The 16,553-nt window shown below is 46.8% G+C and overlaps 1 protein-coding gene across 1 annotated transcript in view; it reads right to left on the bottom strand.

Annotated features, from left to right (window-relative positions):
* IKBKB (inhibitor of nuclear factor kappa B kinase subunit beta) overlaps positions 1-16,553 on the bottom strand; it is a 61,115-nt gene that overhangs the window by 32,078 nt on the left and 12,484 nt on the right. Inside the window, exons 3-5 of the mRNA XM_047719801.1 lie at positions 14,510-14,604; positions 13,465-13,582; positions 10,779-10,848 (exon numbers count right to left, since the gene is read on the bottom strand). Of these exons, the coding sequence (XP_047575757.1) occupies positions 10,779-10,848; positions 13,465-13,582; positions 14,510-14,604 (283 nt within the window). The remainder of the gene's footprint in view (positions 1-10,778; positions 10,849-13,464; positions 13,583-14,509; positions 14,605-16,553) is intronic.

The raw sequence follows: 16,553 nt of genomic DNA, 5'->3' as shown, positions 1-16,553 counted from the left end.
CTAAGAATTCCTATTAGAGTCAGCTCTTCCTGATATCTGTCTCTAGCATCCAGTAGAGAAAGAAAAAGAAAGTATCTTTCGCATCCTCCCTGGGGAGGGCTCTTGATTCCAAAGGATTGTTCAACACTGCCAGGAATATTTACTGTTTGTTCCAGCTCCAACTTGACAAGATATTTGGAAGAACTTTTTTTTTTTTTTAAAGTAATCTCACCCAACATGGGGCTTGAACTTACAACCCTGAGATCAAAGGTTGTAAACTCACTGTAGTCAGAAGGTGGCCCAATTGGAAGCTGATACTCAGAGGCTGATAGGAATTATTTTTAAGGCCTCTCCCCTAAATGAAAATAAAACTATGTATCAGAGTCAAAGTAAAAAATTTCTGAAGTCTTTGTAGAAGGATTTGCTAAAACATTCCAAAGACAAATGGCTCCAAATCCAGAACACAGCAATCCTCTGACTTTGATTAGAAATCTTTTTCTTGATATAAAAAAAAAGCAAATTAGAGATAACGTGGTTTAAATGGGGAGATCAGCCTATGCTATCATTTAAGTTACAGCCCAATTCCTTGAGAAATTAAGAGAAACTGTCCTTTCCTTACAAATCTTTACAAAACCAGAGATGCAGCTCTGCAAACAATTCAAAGCCCACCTGTCCTTTTTACCAATACCAAAACCTCCCCTAGTTTTCTCAGAAGTTTTTTAAGGAGTGGGAAAATTCGGACTTTAGGGAACAAAAGTACTTCTTTTTAAAAAAAAATTTTTTAATTTTTAATTTTTTAAAGATTTTATTTATTTGACATAAAGAGAGCGAGAGAGCACAAGCAGAGGAAGTGGCAGAGGGAGAGGGAGAAGCAGGCTTCCTGGAGCCTGATACAGGGCTCGATCCCAGGACCCTAGAATCACAACCCAAGCCAAAGGCAGACACTTAATTGACTGAGCCACCCAGGCACCCCCAAAAGTACTTCTCAGAGGAACTTGCATTCTTTCCCTGAGCCTTTGAGAGAGAAGTGCTCTACCTGGTTGTCTCCAGGAAGGCTCATCTAGACCTTCCCCGATTCCTGGGACTGAAGAAAGAAGTGGGGGAGGCTATTTACAAATACAAATTGCTGTAGAGGCCCCCTTGTTCCAAATCTGGTCGGCGGCTTCCACACGTTTACTTTTAAGGACAACTATAAATCTTCAGTGTATTCCCCACAAATATTGGTAGAAAAAGCTTTAGACCTCTAAGCAGATAACCTTATTTTATCTTCCAGAGACCTGATTTGGATCCAAATGCTCTTTTATAAACTAGTGAGTTTCACATTCTCATACCCATCTTATTGCTAGAATTTTAAAATGAAAGCTCTAAGGGCTCTGTTGGCATATGCCTGTATGTTTACAGGGGCCTATACATATGTGTGTCACAGATATATGGTACATTCTTCCTCTGAATGGTATTGCCAAAATTCATGTGCAAAAGGGCTCTATTTAATCGGCTTAAAAACAAACAGGCATTTTTATGAAGTATTCCTAAAATTCTCAGAAATATAATAGAAATTAACCCAAATGCCTTTCAGGTTCACATGTTCTGGGAAAATATTTGGAATTAAAGTTAATTTAAGTTTGTTGACTCAATTAAAATAGACATGTCTTCAGTGTTGTCAGAATTAAATATAATGCCGACATACATTTAGTCTACATAGGTTTACAATTAAAATAACCTGATATTATCTACACGATAATACGATACGAACATATAATAGCTATATTATATCGTCAACAGGAAAAATGACAGAATGAAGACTGACTTTGTCTAATGTCTCATGAAGTTTCCTTGGGTCATTGAAACAAAAGTGTATGCTTCTAAAAATTATTAAATAGATTCATAGATTTGCCAACGTAATCACCACTGCTTACGTGTTAGTTTTCACTAGAAACTAAAGTTCTAAGGGTTAAAAATTCTAAATAATATGTAATCAAAGCTACTAGAAATAATAAGAGAAACATCTCTATATGCAAGGAAAGCAGGGTATGGTTTTTGGTAAGAGAAGGTATGAGGAACAGAGAGACATTTTTATTGAGGGAGAAGACATTTTCGCCTAAAGTAAGGTTACTTATTTCAGAATGGAAAAGAGGAAAAACACAGGACAAAATCTGAATGTAAAAAGATGTAGAAGGTTTGTAAAAAAGGAAATCTTGGGGAAGGAATTTTATGTGTGGTCAAGTTGGCTAAGATTAAAATGAATTTATTTGAACAAAAAAGCAGTTTTAAGATCAAAAATAAGCTGGTACAAAATTAGAATTTGGTTTTCTCTCTGTTAAAAGGACAAAGTTTTCTTGGACTATTGGTCTAAACGAAGTCTTTCTGACCTTGAACTACCTGGTATTTAGCAGAGGGCTCCTAGAATATCTCAAAAAATTTATTCTCTCCATACAAAGGGGTATTGGAAAACTAACTGGGCTTATTTGCTATGTTAAATTACATGGAAAGCATTGTCAAACGGGAAAAATCCTAAGCTTGCTTTATTCTGTACTTGTGTAGGTATACAAGTGTTCCAGAAACTGTATGAAATGCCTGGAAATCTACATGTTCTAGAAAATTATCAGTAATAATTCCAGTTACTATCCTAAAATGTTGTTTATCACAGAAATTACTAAACTTCCTTATCAAATGAACTCTCATCAGATCTTCAGCAATGCACATTTTTAAGTCTTTGTCACTTGCAGAAAGTTACTGTTCTACTCTGATGCTCTTCTGATGTGTTTCGGGCGCCTGGGTGGATCAGCTGGTTAAGTGCCTGCCTATGGTCAGGTCATGATCCCGGAGTCCCGGAATCGAGTCCTACACTGGGATCCCAGCTCCGCGGGTAGTCTACTTCTCCCTCTGACCTTCTCCCCCTCATGCTCTCTCTCTCACTCTTTCTCTCTCAAATAAATAAATAAAATCTTTAAAAAAAAAAAAAGAAAAAAGAAAGAGTTTCTGCTCAGGTGCTCTATCTTCAAAGAGAACAGGTTTGTACTTTGGAAAGAACCTTGGCAAGTACAGGTTTCTGATTACTTTAAGATCATACAACTGTCCTCAGTAAGAATTTCCAGAACTAACACAAGAACCGGATTCAGGCAGAACAGATGTTAATTAAATGACTGGGTGACTGGAGGAGGATTACGGCTTTTTGTTTGAGACACTGCTGGCTCCTCAATGTTTTGTTTTTCCAAATTTTTTAGCTACCTCTGACTTACGGCAATTTGATCAAGCATACCTTTGCAACAAAAGTATGAATGAAACATTTCCCTTTTCTCCCTACCTGATCCCTCCAGAATCCAGAAGCTCTCAAGCATTCTTTTCATGGTAATAGTTAGGTATTTGTGTAAGTTCAGTAAGACTCTGTTCTCCTTGTAACAGAACAAAATTAAAAACATGGGCTATATTACCGAGGACTTGACTGAAATGTCACATTTAAGCGCGATATGTATAGACTCAGATATGACAGACAGTTTAAGGAACTGCTGGGAAAAATCACTTGGTATCTTGCTTATAAAAGGTTCCTAGCAGCCTTACCAGATGAGTAAGAAAGGTCACTTCCTGGCAGGCCCAGGATATTTGGGGGAACATTACGAAGAGAGAAATTCACCGAAATTATTGGTACTGCTGGTAAATTCTGATGGTAAGTCCTTGGAGTGGCTTCCTGGCCTCAGAGGCTATTAGGAGTTCAATCTGATTCTTTATGAAAAGTTCCACAAAGCAGTCTTAAACGGAGCTTATATGACCAATCACTATTCTTGTTGCATTTATCTAAGTAATCAGGCCAAGTTTAATGAAAACAAATTAGTTTTGCTGCAATTATTTTTAATTTTAAAATGGGGGTAACTGTAAAGAAAAATGGTTTGCCCTTTTGTAGATATTAGATTCTAATCCTATTAATTTTCTTTGAGCTTCTGTTATATACCCGTAAACTGAACTGGATCCTGAATTTCTTCCAGTATCTAGCGATGACTCTCCCAACTAACATTTCTCTCTTTTTTTTTTTTTTTAAGATTTTATTTATTTATTTGACAGAGAGAGATCACAAGTAGGCGGAGAGAGAGAGAGGGAGAAGCAGGCTCCCCACCAAGTGGAAAGCCCAATGTGGGCCTTGATCCCAGGACCCTGAGATCATGACCTGAGCTGAAGGCAGAGGCTTAACCCACTGAGCTACCCAGGCGCCCTCCAAACTAACATTTCTAATTTTTCTTCCAGCCTTCTGATTTGGAATCAAAAAGACAAAGACTGCCCTTGAATCTCCTTGGAAAGGACTCCAGGTCCTCCTCACCACCCAGATGGCATCCAGACCCAGGGGCAGCTACATAAAATCACTGAACTAAGCCACCTGGCTTAACAAAGGGACTCAACACGGTCTCTGATTTTGATTTGGTACGGGTCTTGGGGACCATGGCTTGAGTCCACTCTAGACATTAGAAATCACCCTGTGTATAATAATCATTGTAATCTCCCTGGTGAGATTTTCCTCAAAAAGTTTTAAACGCATGTTCATAGCCACCAACCACCAAAGATCTGCCTAAGACTGGAATGTCAAAAAAGGAACGAGGAGAGCTACTGATTGAAAAAATGAGAACCTGAAGTCGTGATCTGTGAATACCACAGAGATTTGGCAAGAAAACTGTAAGAACTTGAGAGCAATAGCTGGGATCCATTTGCTGATGTCTTAGAATTTGATCACATCTCTAGGTTAAGCTGAAAGTCTAACCAAAAGGGAGGACTTGTTAAAAAAAAAGAGACAACAGGCCCAAAATGGAGTCACTTGTGCTAGGCCCACATCACCAAACTGAGACTTAATACCTAACCTAACCATAGATTCAGCCTCTCCCAAGAATGTAATCTTAGTCTGGAATTACTGGGTCAGCACTAATGGGGTAATCTGCCTGACGGGACCCCTGCCATCCTCCAAAGAAAGGTGACCTTACCTGAAACAATCCATTCTTTGCTAGTGACTTCCCTGTCCTGCCCCCTTCTGCCTATCAAAGTCCTTCATTTCGTACAGCTCTTCAGAGCTCCTTTCTGTTTGCTAGGTCAGATGCTGCCCAATTCATGAATCACTGGATAAAGCCGATAAGATCTTTAAAATCGATTCAGCTGAATTTTGTTTTTTTACATTTAATACTACTATGTACCAGTCACTCTGCTGTCACTGGCCTTTCCAAACAAAACATACTAGAAGGCCAAGTGTGAACATGTGGAGAAAGATTTCATCCAGCTGAGGGTTTCTTGGCTAAAAGAGCCCCTAGGACTAATCAGCAAGGTAACAAGGCAGTCACACCAAGTGCTGGAGAAAAGTGCACAACCATTCTCGTTCTTTCAGCAAGTACTGAGAAGGTACCTTGTACTTCCTAGGTATCGTGGAAAATGGGTCACGGAAGCCAAAGCATTTTCTTCACTCACTGCAGAGTCTGGCCAGCAGCTCCCCCACCAGAAGTCAGTCTCCACTGTCAAGCATGGGCTGAGAGCCCATGGCAAGAGCAGAGACACCAAGTACCAAGTCAGTGCAGGAGGCAGCAGGGGTGAGGCAAGCCATGAGAAGGAGAAGCACCGTGAGTGATGGGTCAGGGCAGGTCTAGAGCTGTGTCCTGGAAGCCAGGAAGGCTGAGGGTCATCGGGGAGGTGCAGGAGCAGCATTCTAAAGGGAGCGGCCATGAGTGCAGGGTAGCAGGATGGCTGAGGATCAGGGGCTTTTGAGAGCCATACAGATGCTAAATTGGCGACAGGGGAGGTAAGAGGTCTGGCCTTGAAGGATGACAACAAAAGTGTCCTCTTCAAAAGCATGAAAGATGGGTGAGTAAGGGGCTAAGGAGGCCAGGTGAGGGGTCATGACAGTGATGTGCTCTGACACTGAAGTCAGCGGGAACAGAGAGGAAAAATGGGATATGTGACACAAAGGAGGGCTGAAAGGATCTGGAGCCTTTGATCGGGAGGGTACAGAGCAGGAAGAGGGCAGGTTACAAGAGATGAGATTTGTGTCTGGGTTGAGGAAGGCAAGATGGGCTGGTGACACAAGAAAGGGATGCCGGTAAGGGATCCGGCTTAAGAAAGACGTCTAGGACTTCCATTTGGTAATGACTTTGGGAGAAGTATATAGACACGGGTATGGAGTTGAGGCTAGAGCTCAGTGTTGAATACACAGACTCTGGAGGGAATACGGTTGATAAAGATGTCGTGAGAACAACCTGGCAAAAGAATACTGGAGAGCAGCGGGCAGCCGGTCCAGGTGCACAGAAGGGCAAGGGGATGGAGCAGGAGTGATCAGAAAGCATTTGGGCAAAACTGGCTGAAGATGATGCATTAAGGGAGAGGTGAGAGACATCGGGGACGCAGTCAGGCTGGGACAGTGGAGAGGGCGTCAAAGACATTCTGGGGCGCCCATTCTGAAAACCAGCCTCCTGAATAATAAAAATGGAATATTTAGTTATAAGGGAACTTAGAGACCACCTAGCTCAAACTATTCATTTTAAAGTTGAGGACATGTAGGCCCAGAAAGTTACCAGAGTTTTCCATAGAGAAGAAACAAAGAGATAAAGAGACCAAAAGGTGGGGTGCCTGGGTGGCTCAGTGGGTGAAAGCCTCTGCTTTAGCTCAGGTCATCCCAAGGTCCTGGGATCGAGCCCCACATCGGGCCCTCTGCTCCGCGGGGAGCCTGCTTCCTCCTCTCTCTCTGCCTGCCTCACTGCCTACTTATGATCTCTGTCTGTCAAATAAATAAATAAAATCTTTAAAAAAGGGGGGGGGGCAAAAGTTCCTTGCCCATGGTGACAGATCTGGGAACATGGAGAAGCCAGGACCGAAAGCCAGTTGTCTTCTTTTTTATTGTTGTAAAGTTCATTTATGCTTTCCAACATACTTTATATACTAATGATCGGAATTTCTGAAATCAGGTAATCCTCTTGTGTCATAAAATCCACAGTTAGAGAAATACGAAATAGGTCACTTCTCTGATTCATAGGGTGAAGTTCTCTTCTCTAGAGCCCTGTATTCTCCTTGAAACCCTCTCTGCTTTTTAATGTTGATGTACTTACTGCTGCTGCAAGGAGCAGCTCCAATAGGGACCAGGATGGTGACCCCGAGAATACAGCACAGATGAGATGGGGAACGGGATTCCTGAAGGTTCAGAGGACAAGATGGTCAGTCCCCACAGTGAACTGGCCATCTGGAGGATCAAGGAAGATGAACTCAGACTTAAGACCTGGTAAGGTCATTAGATCACACAACTGGGCCGCCCATGTGACCAAAGGCCCAGGCAGGTCCCCCTTAGACAGTGCATGTATCCATCTGTGTTTGTGTTTGTGTTTGTGTCATCTGGTTGTGTCCTTCAACCTCAAGTGCTCAGGAGTTTGAGCCTCTGCCAGCAGAAGGACACACACTCCAACATTTTCCAAAGGATAATGAGCAAGACCATTTAAATAGAGTCCACTTAGATGTAACTTTGTTGAGCTATTTTAGGGTTATGTGGAAATCCAGATCATTTCTGGCTGCTTCTGACCTGTCTTCGGATGTCTTAACAGCGTTAAGAGAATTTGTCTAGGGGCAGCTGGGTGATTCAGCTGGTTAAGCACTGGGTGCCCTGCTCAGTGGGAAGTCTGCTTCTCCCTCTCCTTCTGCCCTTCCCCCCGCCCTGCTCGTGCTTGCTTGCTCTCTCAAATAAATAAATAAAATCTTAAAAAAAAAAAAAAGTATTTGTCTAATGGGTCTGTCCAGGCACACGCTCACCGAGCAATGGCTCGTTTTCTCCTGTGTGCTCTGTAGTCTCTTCTTAGCCAAATTAAAGTTCATTGGAAAAATCTTTTCTGCCCATTATCTTGATGCTGCTCTCAGTGGGCATCTCTATAAGGTTAGTGGCACAGAAGAGGCTACGTTAAAACAGGTTTAGGGCAGAGGAGAAGGCGATGGACTCTGGACCCAGGTCAAGGGTGCGGCTCCGCCGCTTATCTGAAGTGGACCCAGGAGAGAACAGCAGTGGCAGCTCCAACACCGGAAACGTGAGGCCAGCACTTGGAACAAATTGGAACAAAATATGCTCAGGAAATGTTTCCAAATACAAAAGAGTTCTGTTAGATGAGCTCTAAGAAAAGCTTTTGAACTCTGAGTGGTGAGATCCTTGCAAAACAAAGAAATTTGATAAATCTTGTACACAAGTCAGAAATGGGAATGAAAGTAAAATACAGGCTTATCAACCACCTCCACCACAACCACAATACCGGGGGATGTGACTGCCCCCCCAAAAGTGACTGACACAGGAACAGGTCTGACGGGTAACCATTTCCAGGAAGGGAAGTTTCAAAAAGGCAACCAGTAGCCTGGCTTACCAGATCCCAAATCAGGGTGACTGAGGTTTTTTAAAAGGGATGCTATTAATCCAAATTAATAGCAAGGGGAAAGGAAATGAGAATGGAACAAACTTGCTGACCGCACATGATGCTCAGAGCAGAAAACACCATGCTGGCCACTTTTGGGCTCACCTCATTTGATCCTCATAACAATTCTAATGAGGTGAGTGCCAAGCTCATTCTACAGCTAATATAGAATGTTCCAAGATGTTCTTAAAAACTAGGTAATGTGCCTAAAGTCACAATGCCAGTAAGTGGAGGAGTGAGTATTTCACCTGGGACTGTTAATTATACTGTGGCCATTTTTTTTTTTTTAAATAGGTCCCTACTTACTTTAATTTCCTTTGGGATTTGCACCATTCACTTGACAGATATTTACAGAGAAGCTGCCACATAAGATGCCACTATTGCAGATGATGGAGATCCAGTAAGGACTCGAGTCTCTGCCTTCAAGAATTTAATTCTAGTGTATCTGTACTTCAAGGCTGCATTATGTCCAACTCAGGGTCACAAAGAGGAAAAATAGGGACTCAATGACCTCAAGAATTCTAATGTTTATTCACCTACGGGAAAGCGGAACTACATACGCACTTGGGAGTTTACCAGCATTCATTATTCTGACCTATGTACGACTGAGACACACACCTACAACTTCAGTGCGTGATATGAAAGCTGGCGCACCAGCCAATGGTAACTGGATACAAAATGTGCTCAGACCAAAGAAGACGCAACCAGTTGAAGCTCCATTAATATCACTAGAGAATCACTTGAGGAAGTAAAAGTTGTAAGAGGAAGTAGAAAGGTCTGTGTAATCCAGCCAATAAAGTTGAGACTTTCTTAACTATTTGCTGAATGCAAAATAATCTCATCAGTGAAAGAAAAATATCTGGGAGAACATTCTAAAAAATGACTCAAAGCTCTAATCAGAGAGAAATTTAAAAAATAAATAAATAAAGTTTCCCATGAAGAGCAAAAGAATATTCCCCAACCTACTAATCTGCCTTTAATGGAACTCAACAGAGAATAAATGAGTAATCCGGCCACTGGGGTAACAAGACAAGTATTGTCTAAGCAAAATGGCTCAGCGAGCTATGTGGCAAAGCGTCAGAAGAACAGGTAGGATTCTTAACCTATGGACTAGACCCCTAGGCAGACAAAGAGGGCCCTTCCATAAACCCACCCAGGCCAACTCATGCAGGAATCAGCCTGGCTAGTGCTGGACGCCATTCAAGTCAGATAGAACCAGGGCAATGTCAACTTGTCCGCACAGTGTGCTCCATCCAGAGGACAAAAACATGGGAAACAGAGGGAGATGGAATTTTCTATGTCAGATTGTTTGGATCCTAATTGATGTCATTGCTCTCTCTACCTTCATTTCCTTCTTGCCCACCCTCTGTGAAAGGCGGCACAGGGTAAGGGAGAGGTGGACCCACACTAACGAGGCAAAGTGTTTGAGAGACTGGAGGCCCACCCACCCTTCCAGGACAAGAGTTGGAAAACACAGGTTTACAAATGTGGCAAAACGGTAATGACTGGTGAATCCCGTTGTGGGTTTCACTGTACTACTCTTTCAACTTTTCTGCACACTTGACATTTTCCTAAAAAAAAAAAAAAAAAAAGTTTGAGCCAACAAAAAGAAAAAAAGCATGCAGCTTCAAAGAGACTGCAGTGGAGAGGGATGAAAACTGTACCAGCTCCCACGTCTAGGGGCAAACACTCAGTGGTAAGCTCTGGATAACTTTAAACTTTAAATCTTAAACTATCAACTTGTACCAACAACCCTGGAGATCAAAAAAAAAGGAGGCTTGGTCAGGCCCTCTCTCTGTCTGATCATCTGTCTCTCAGCTGGGGCCATGTGCTGACCAGTGGAGATCGCCCTCCATGCTCCCTCCCAGAGCAGGCACCAGGTCCAGAAGACTGCATCTGAGTTCTGTGACCTGAGGTCACTCTTTTCCCCAATGTTCTCAGAGACAGTGGCAGACACCCTTGTCTGAGGACAGTAACGGCACCAAAGGATTAAACGGGAGCAATTTTTCCTATGCCTATAATTGGAAAAAGAACTGCCAATGTGGAAGTGGAAAAATAAGTTGCCAAGGGACGAATTCATTCAGATGACAACCTATTCCATTGCTCGCCATTCCAGGAAAATAGGGAGTGGAGCTTTTTAATGGGAAGGAAATCTGTTATTCTATATACACCATAATTCACTTCATGACTTAGTCCGGAAGGAAGGGAAATCTATTTGAGTTCAGCACCTGCCTGACTAGTCCCCTGTTGACCTCCCCACTCCGTCTGCGCCCCCTCCACCCCACCCTCTGTAGGGAACAGAGGACCAAAATAGCTCCCCTCTGTGCTCCACCAGGACTCACAGGCACACCACACACTCTCCCCAGAGGGCACGGCCAGACCTCCAGGGCTGGGATTTACCAATGTCACTCAGCAAGGTAAGGATGGGTCCTTCCCGCAGGCCACAGCAGTTCTCGAACTGGTTCAGGTACTGTCAAGAAGGTAAAAAGAAACATCAGAGTGAGCAGTCCCCGGCCACCTACAAGCCCACAGTGTGTTTTCCCAGCTGAAGTCATCTGGGGGTTCACCCCAGGCCCCGGCTCTAGGGACCTGGGCTAACAGGTGGCCTGAACAGCAGGACTGGCAGGAATTGGCCCAAGGCGGAGGAGGAGGAAGCGGTAGTGAGAACTCCCAGAAGCGCTCAGGCACTCACAGGTGAGGTGTCTGAGTCAAAGAGGAGGGCTTTGCAGGCTCACCTGAGCTGCCGTTCTGAGGGAGGCAGGCCAGAGGCCTTGCTCTGCCACCGGGGGACTGCTGCTCCTGAGAGTCCCACAGAGGGCGGGGTGGAAGGCACTCAGTAAACGCCATGCTCTGACCATTTCCCCAGCATGGCCAGTGGGATGATGATGGGGGAGTACTTAATGAGCACTTACTACGTGCTTGGGACCCAGCAAACCTCTGCACAGTTTAGCTCAGTGAAGCTCTACCTACATAGAGGCTGAGCTCCCACTGCCACCAAGGGAGGTCAGGTCGGCATCTGCACCTCACAGGTGAGGAGCCCGAGACCGGAGGGCTTCCGTGAGGCCTGCTCACACAGCCACTCTAGCGCGGCCCTGGGATACGCAGCTGAGGCCTGAGCTCAAATACTCGCCCTCTCTGCCCTCCCAGCCCCAGCTCAGTCCGAGGCTGGCGGCTGGCCTCAAATGAAAACAATGGAGAAGATAACTTCCCAGCTGAGGGTTATAGTCATTAAGGAACATTTATATTCAAGAACATTGAAGAGCCTGTTTTGTGAGCTGGGCATACAGATTTCACTCTTTTCATCGGTTCTGGCTTCTACCTTTGCTCAAGCGCTGGCCTAGCTGGTCTCTTGGTGCCCAGGGGAGGAGGCTTTGAACTCTTGAGAGGAGGAAAGATAGGCTCCCTCATTTGGAGAACAGAGGACCCAGGCACTGTGGGCAGCGGTGCCCTCCCTGCGCTACCCACCCTACCCCCTGCCATGGGGGGCCGGCCCCACGGACAGAGGCCCCTCAGAGTGCAAGGGCTTCCTGCCTCCCACAGGTCATCCTGTGCCCCGTGGCGGGTCAGTCATGCTACAGTGTGCATCACCTTCTTCCCTGGCTGACTTGGCTCTTTGCTGCCTGCAAGATCAAGTCTCAAGTTCTCTGCCGGGCTTCTGAGCCCTCCGTAATCAGGTCACATCCCACCAACTCCCATGCTGCCCTCCAAGAACCACCCATTCCACTGCAACAACATGACTCTATCTCCCATTTTAAAGAACCACATTCAGTAATTGGATGGTTGTCAAAGGTTAGGAAAATAAAGAATAAAAGTGAAGCATTATCAACTTCCCCATTTCTCATCCGTTATCAGTCCCCAGCTTGTCGGTCATGCCAATGACTGTTCACATCCTGCTGTGCCACTCCCGCGACCTGCCTAGCTTGCGTGGCAGGAGAAAGCCACTCAGAAGAAGAACCCTTGTGGAAAGTTTCCTCTACAAAAAGAAAGCGGAAGGGGCCAGAATAGAAATGGAAACAGCACACGAAGCTAGGTCCAAGAAACTGCCATGTCAAGACAGAAGAAGTGCCTGGGTATCCTGCTTCCCATCCCCCCGAACCCCCCTTAATACCGTGACCCTTCTTCTAGAGTGAAGAGTTCGGGAGATGTGCACTAAGAGCAACCTCTTTTTCAACACAAAAACAACTTCGCTGTCCAGAGACAACTTTTATTTTGCTTCTTCCTATGTGGCATTCTTCAGCGTCCTGGGTGGAGAGGGGGCCTGCAGTCGGCGTCCCGTGGGCTGTGACCCAAGCTCTTCCACACTGCAGCTGCACCAGGCCTGGTAACTCGCCTCACCAGCCTGGGCCATGGTCTACAGCCTTCACGTGGTACCAGCATCACAGGGATGTGGAAAATCCAACAAGGCCAAGTACAAAAGCAGGCTGTATAAACGCATTGGAGGCCACGCTAGGGAGGGGGCCAGGCACGACCGTCTCTGAGACAAGGAAGGGCTGCAGGCACCCACCCTGCAGGACGTGCTCTGGTAAGGAGAAGTAAACGCGCTAGAGGGACGAACGGCCAGATGGTGAGTCAGTGGTGGCTCTGGAACATCAGCCCAGTTCCCTGCTTACTAAGCCGGCTCCCTTCCTGCTCCACTCCGTGACCCTGTCTGTAGTGGGGCCACATTTGGGGGACAGAACCCCTCCCCATAAGCACAGTGATGACGTGTACGCTGAAGGATGGCAGTGGCCCTAACATGCCCAGGGAAAGAAAGTTTGTTTTGGAACTGGTCCAGTCTTTCCCCATCCTCCAAACCTGGTGACTTTTTCTTGTCATTTCAGGAATCACCGCGCAGGACATACATTCAGAGAGCCCCTCCCTGACTTTCCCGTAAGAGCTTCTGATTCAGTCCCTTGATTCACATCACGCACATCGCCCCACCCTGAGCACAGAAGAGGGGCATCTGGGGAGGAAAAGCAAGCCCGCCACAGGCACCATGGCTGCCTGAGCTTCCTGACGAGGAAGGGGGCAAAAGTCATCCCCGCTGCTCCCTGCCCAGATGGGCTGCACCCAGCCACCCTGCGTCCAGCCACCCCAGAAGCCTCACCTTGCGGAGATCTCCTCCCTGGCAGTACTCCATGGCCAGCAGGGGCAAGTCATTGGGAGCCAAGCTCTGCATCCCCTCGGGGACGTCCCGGGCAGCCACCACATTGGGGTGGTTCAGCCTAGGAAGGAGACAGCAGTGAGGGAAAAACCCAGGCTCTGGCTCAAACCTGCTCCCTGCTCCGTCCGTGTCTCAGCAAAGCTTTACAACAAAGGCCCGGACTAGCCGAGGTCAGTCCTAGCGGAGGTCAGGCACCGACTAGTCACCTCGGCACTGGGTCCGTTAGCATTCACCCAGCTCTACTTTCAGCACCATGAGCTCAAGGACTCTGAGGGCCTGAGGTGCAACTAAATTTTCTTTAGAGTGCCCCATACCAAGTCCTCACTGAACTTCAAAACTGCTCTGAAAAGCACAAAAAGTAGAAGGACTTCCAACCTCAGGCCATTCAAGCAGGGATGGGGTGTGTGTGCACACACGTGCGTGTGTGTGCATGTGCGTGCGTGTGGAAACAAGGCGATGCCTCCCTTTTAAGAAGTTCACGAAGGGAGCACCTGTTTGAGGCCTTAGAACAACTAGGTTGCTAAATGCTTACCTAAACCCCTCACTACCTGGGAGGACAGCGCCCATCCAGGGCCTGACAGACCACCCCTGTCCCCACACTGGGGGAGTAAATATCTGTCATTGGTTCACAGCAGTGGAGAGCCACACACCGCCTTGATACCAGAAATACAGGGAAAAAGAGCATCTCTGCCATGACAAAGATAAAGTCACAGTGATGGCTATTTTAAATTATTTAATATAAGAAATAAAACTGAGCAAAAGCCCTCGAGAAAGCCCAGAGTTGGACTCTAAGGGCCATTCCTCTACAAGTCATCTGTTAACCCTGATTGAGCTCAGGACTAAGATTTATGACTTTTCCAGATGCAACAGGTGGGGCTGTTGCTCCAGATCCTCAAGCTCAGAGGGCTTCCCTCCAACTTCACAGCAGTGTCCCAAGGCCCCTCAGCTCCCACAGTCTCCTCGTCCCCCTGCAGTGATGGGCCCTCACCTTCTCATGATCTGGATCTCCAGGCACCACCGCTCTCGATTCCGGGGGCTGAGCTCCTGCCGGCACTGCTTGATAGCAATCTGCTCACCTGTTTCCTGCAGAGAGAGCACGCACAGGGAGGGGATGAACAGAACTCACGACCAAGCCCACCGAGAAAACCAGGGGTCGAATACAAAATTGTCTCTTTAGGGCCTAAAGCATGGATTGTGGGACCTCCGGGATCCCGAGGCCCACATATGTATCCTCTGATAGATGTCCCCAAGTCACTTGCCAGCCTCTGAGGCTCGCCTCCACACCCCCACCTCTTCCCGGACTTTCCCCCTTCTAGCCAACCAGAGTCTACACCAATGCCTTGTTTGGTTTCCACCTCCTCCATGAAACCTCTGCTCACCACTCCTGTCGAAGAGATCTCTCACTTCTCTGAGCCCCGGCTGCTAGACAGAACCACAGGACACTGCCGGTATTGACCAGTCTGACCCGATGGCACTTGCCATCAATGGCACTTGCCTGTGATTCAACCTAACAGTTGCTGCCACACTGCCTTCATAGATCATGCAAGAGTTTCATCTCTCTAGAGAGAAGGCAAACCTAGCATAGTAGTTGGAACACGGAGGATGATTCAATTTAGCGTTTACTAGCTCTGTGACCTGGGGCAGAGCATTTGGTTGGACTCAGTTTCTTCATCTGTAAAATAAGAATGCCTACAGCCACCTTTCGGGGCTATCCTGAAGCTCAGAAGCCAGCAGTGTCCAGCCCTTAGCAGGTGTTCAGTAACACTGCGGAGAGCAGAGCAGACCCAGGTCACGCAAGAAGCCCGGCGTTAAGATCCCCTGCAGCTTGGCTCACCCTGGCTTTCCAGCCACTCTCCCGAGAGGCCCCCAGCCATCAGACACTGCGGCTGAATCAGACCGCCCATCCAGTCCCCTGCTTCTCGGGTCTGTGCTCTTGCTTGTGTGGGAGCGCAGGCGCTACGGGGCCCACCTCAAGGGGCTGTTGCTCTGCTCTCCAAACAGGCCACTCCTTCACACACACAGCTACCAAAGACCTATGTTCTGTAGAGTCACAGGGTTATCTTCTCTCTTTTCTTGGTTAAATTACAGGCTTATCTTCATGCACGTTAAGCTCTTCTCCAGTAACTAGCACGATGCCCTCAGCGGAGATTTTGTGAATGGAAGGGAAGGCAATCCGTAAAACATTTCTGAATAATTCACTGACTGCCTGGGTCCTGAGGATAACTCATCCCTTTCCCTTGGTCCTCTAGGCAGCACCAAGGAGCCCCAGGACACAGACTGAAAGGGGCGAGCCCTACAGCTACAGTGCTGGAGGCAGCAGGGACAGTGGCTCTGGCCTCCAGTGCTCAGCCCACCACAGGGGGCAACCATGCACTGCTGCTACCTCCTCAGGCCCCCAGGGGCCTCCAGGATGGCTGAGGCATACTGGGTGGCCCTAGCCATGCCTCTGGTGGCAGGGGCCTGGAAGCCGGGCCCGCCGTCAGTGAGCAAGCAGACTTTACCAGCATCCTGTATATTCAGTGTCCAAACAGCGGCGAATGACCTCGCTAACAGCCCTATGACTAGGGGAGAGCCACGCCTGCAGGATCTTTTCACTAGAAAAGACAGCAGAACAGTACCAGAATTCTACTACTTGCCCAACTGAAGACGGATATCCTAGAGGCCGTGACAGACCATTTTCTTAGTTTTATCATTTTAGGAAAATGCATCCCAAAAAGAATCCTCATTCTTCTAATTGGAGCAATTCATACAGTGCTGAATGGGACTTGAACGAGACACGCCAAGGGCCACCCAGGTGGCTCAGCTGGTTGAGGGTCAGACTCAGGGTTGCCTCTCAGGTTATGATCCCAGGGCTCTGGGCTCAGTGGGTAGTCTGCTCAAGATTCTTTTCCTCCCTCATCCTCTCCGCCACTCCCCCTGCTTGCATCTCTCTCTCCCTCCCTCTCGCCCTCTCTCTAATGAATAAATACAATCTTAGAAAAGACACAGAGAGAACTGTGGCAGCCCTCCCGCGTGCACACGGCGGTCTCGCA

This window comes from Lutra lutra, chromosome 2 (genome assembly GCF_902655055.1).
Source record: "Lutra lutra chromosome 2, mLutLut1.2, whole genome shotgun sequence".
In the NCBI taxonomy this organism is placed as follows: Eukaryota; Metazoa; Chordata; class Mammalia; order Carnivora; family Mustelidae; genus Lutra; species Lutra lutra.
This window is presented reverse-complemented; position numbering and strand designations above follow the sequence as displayed.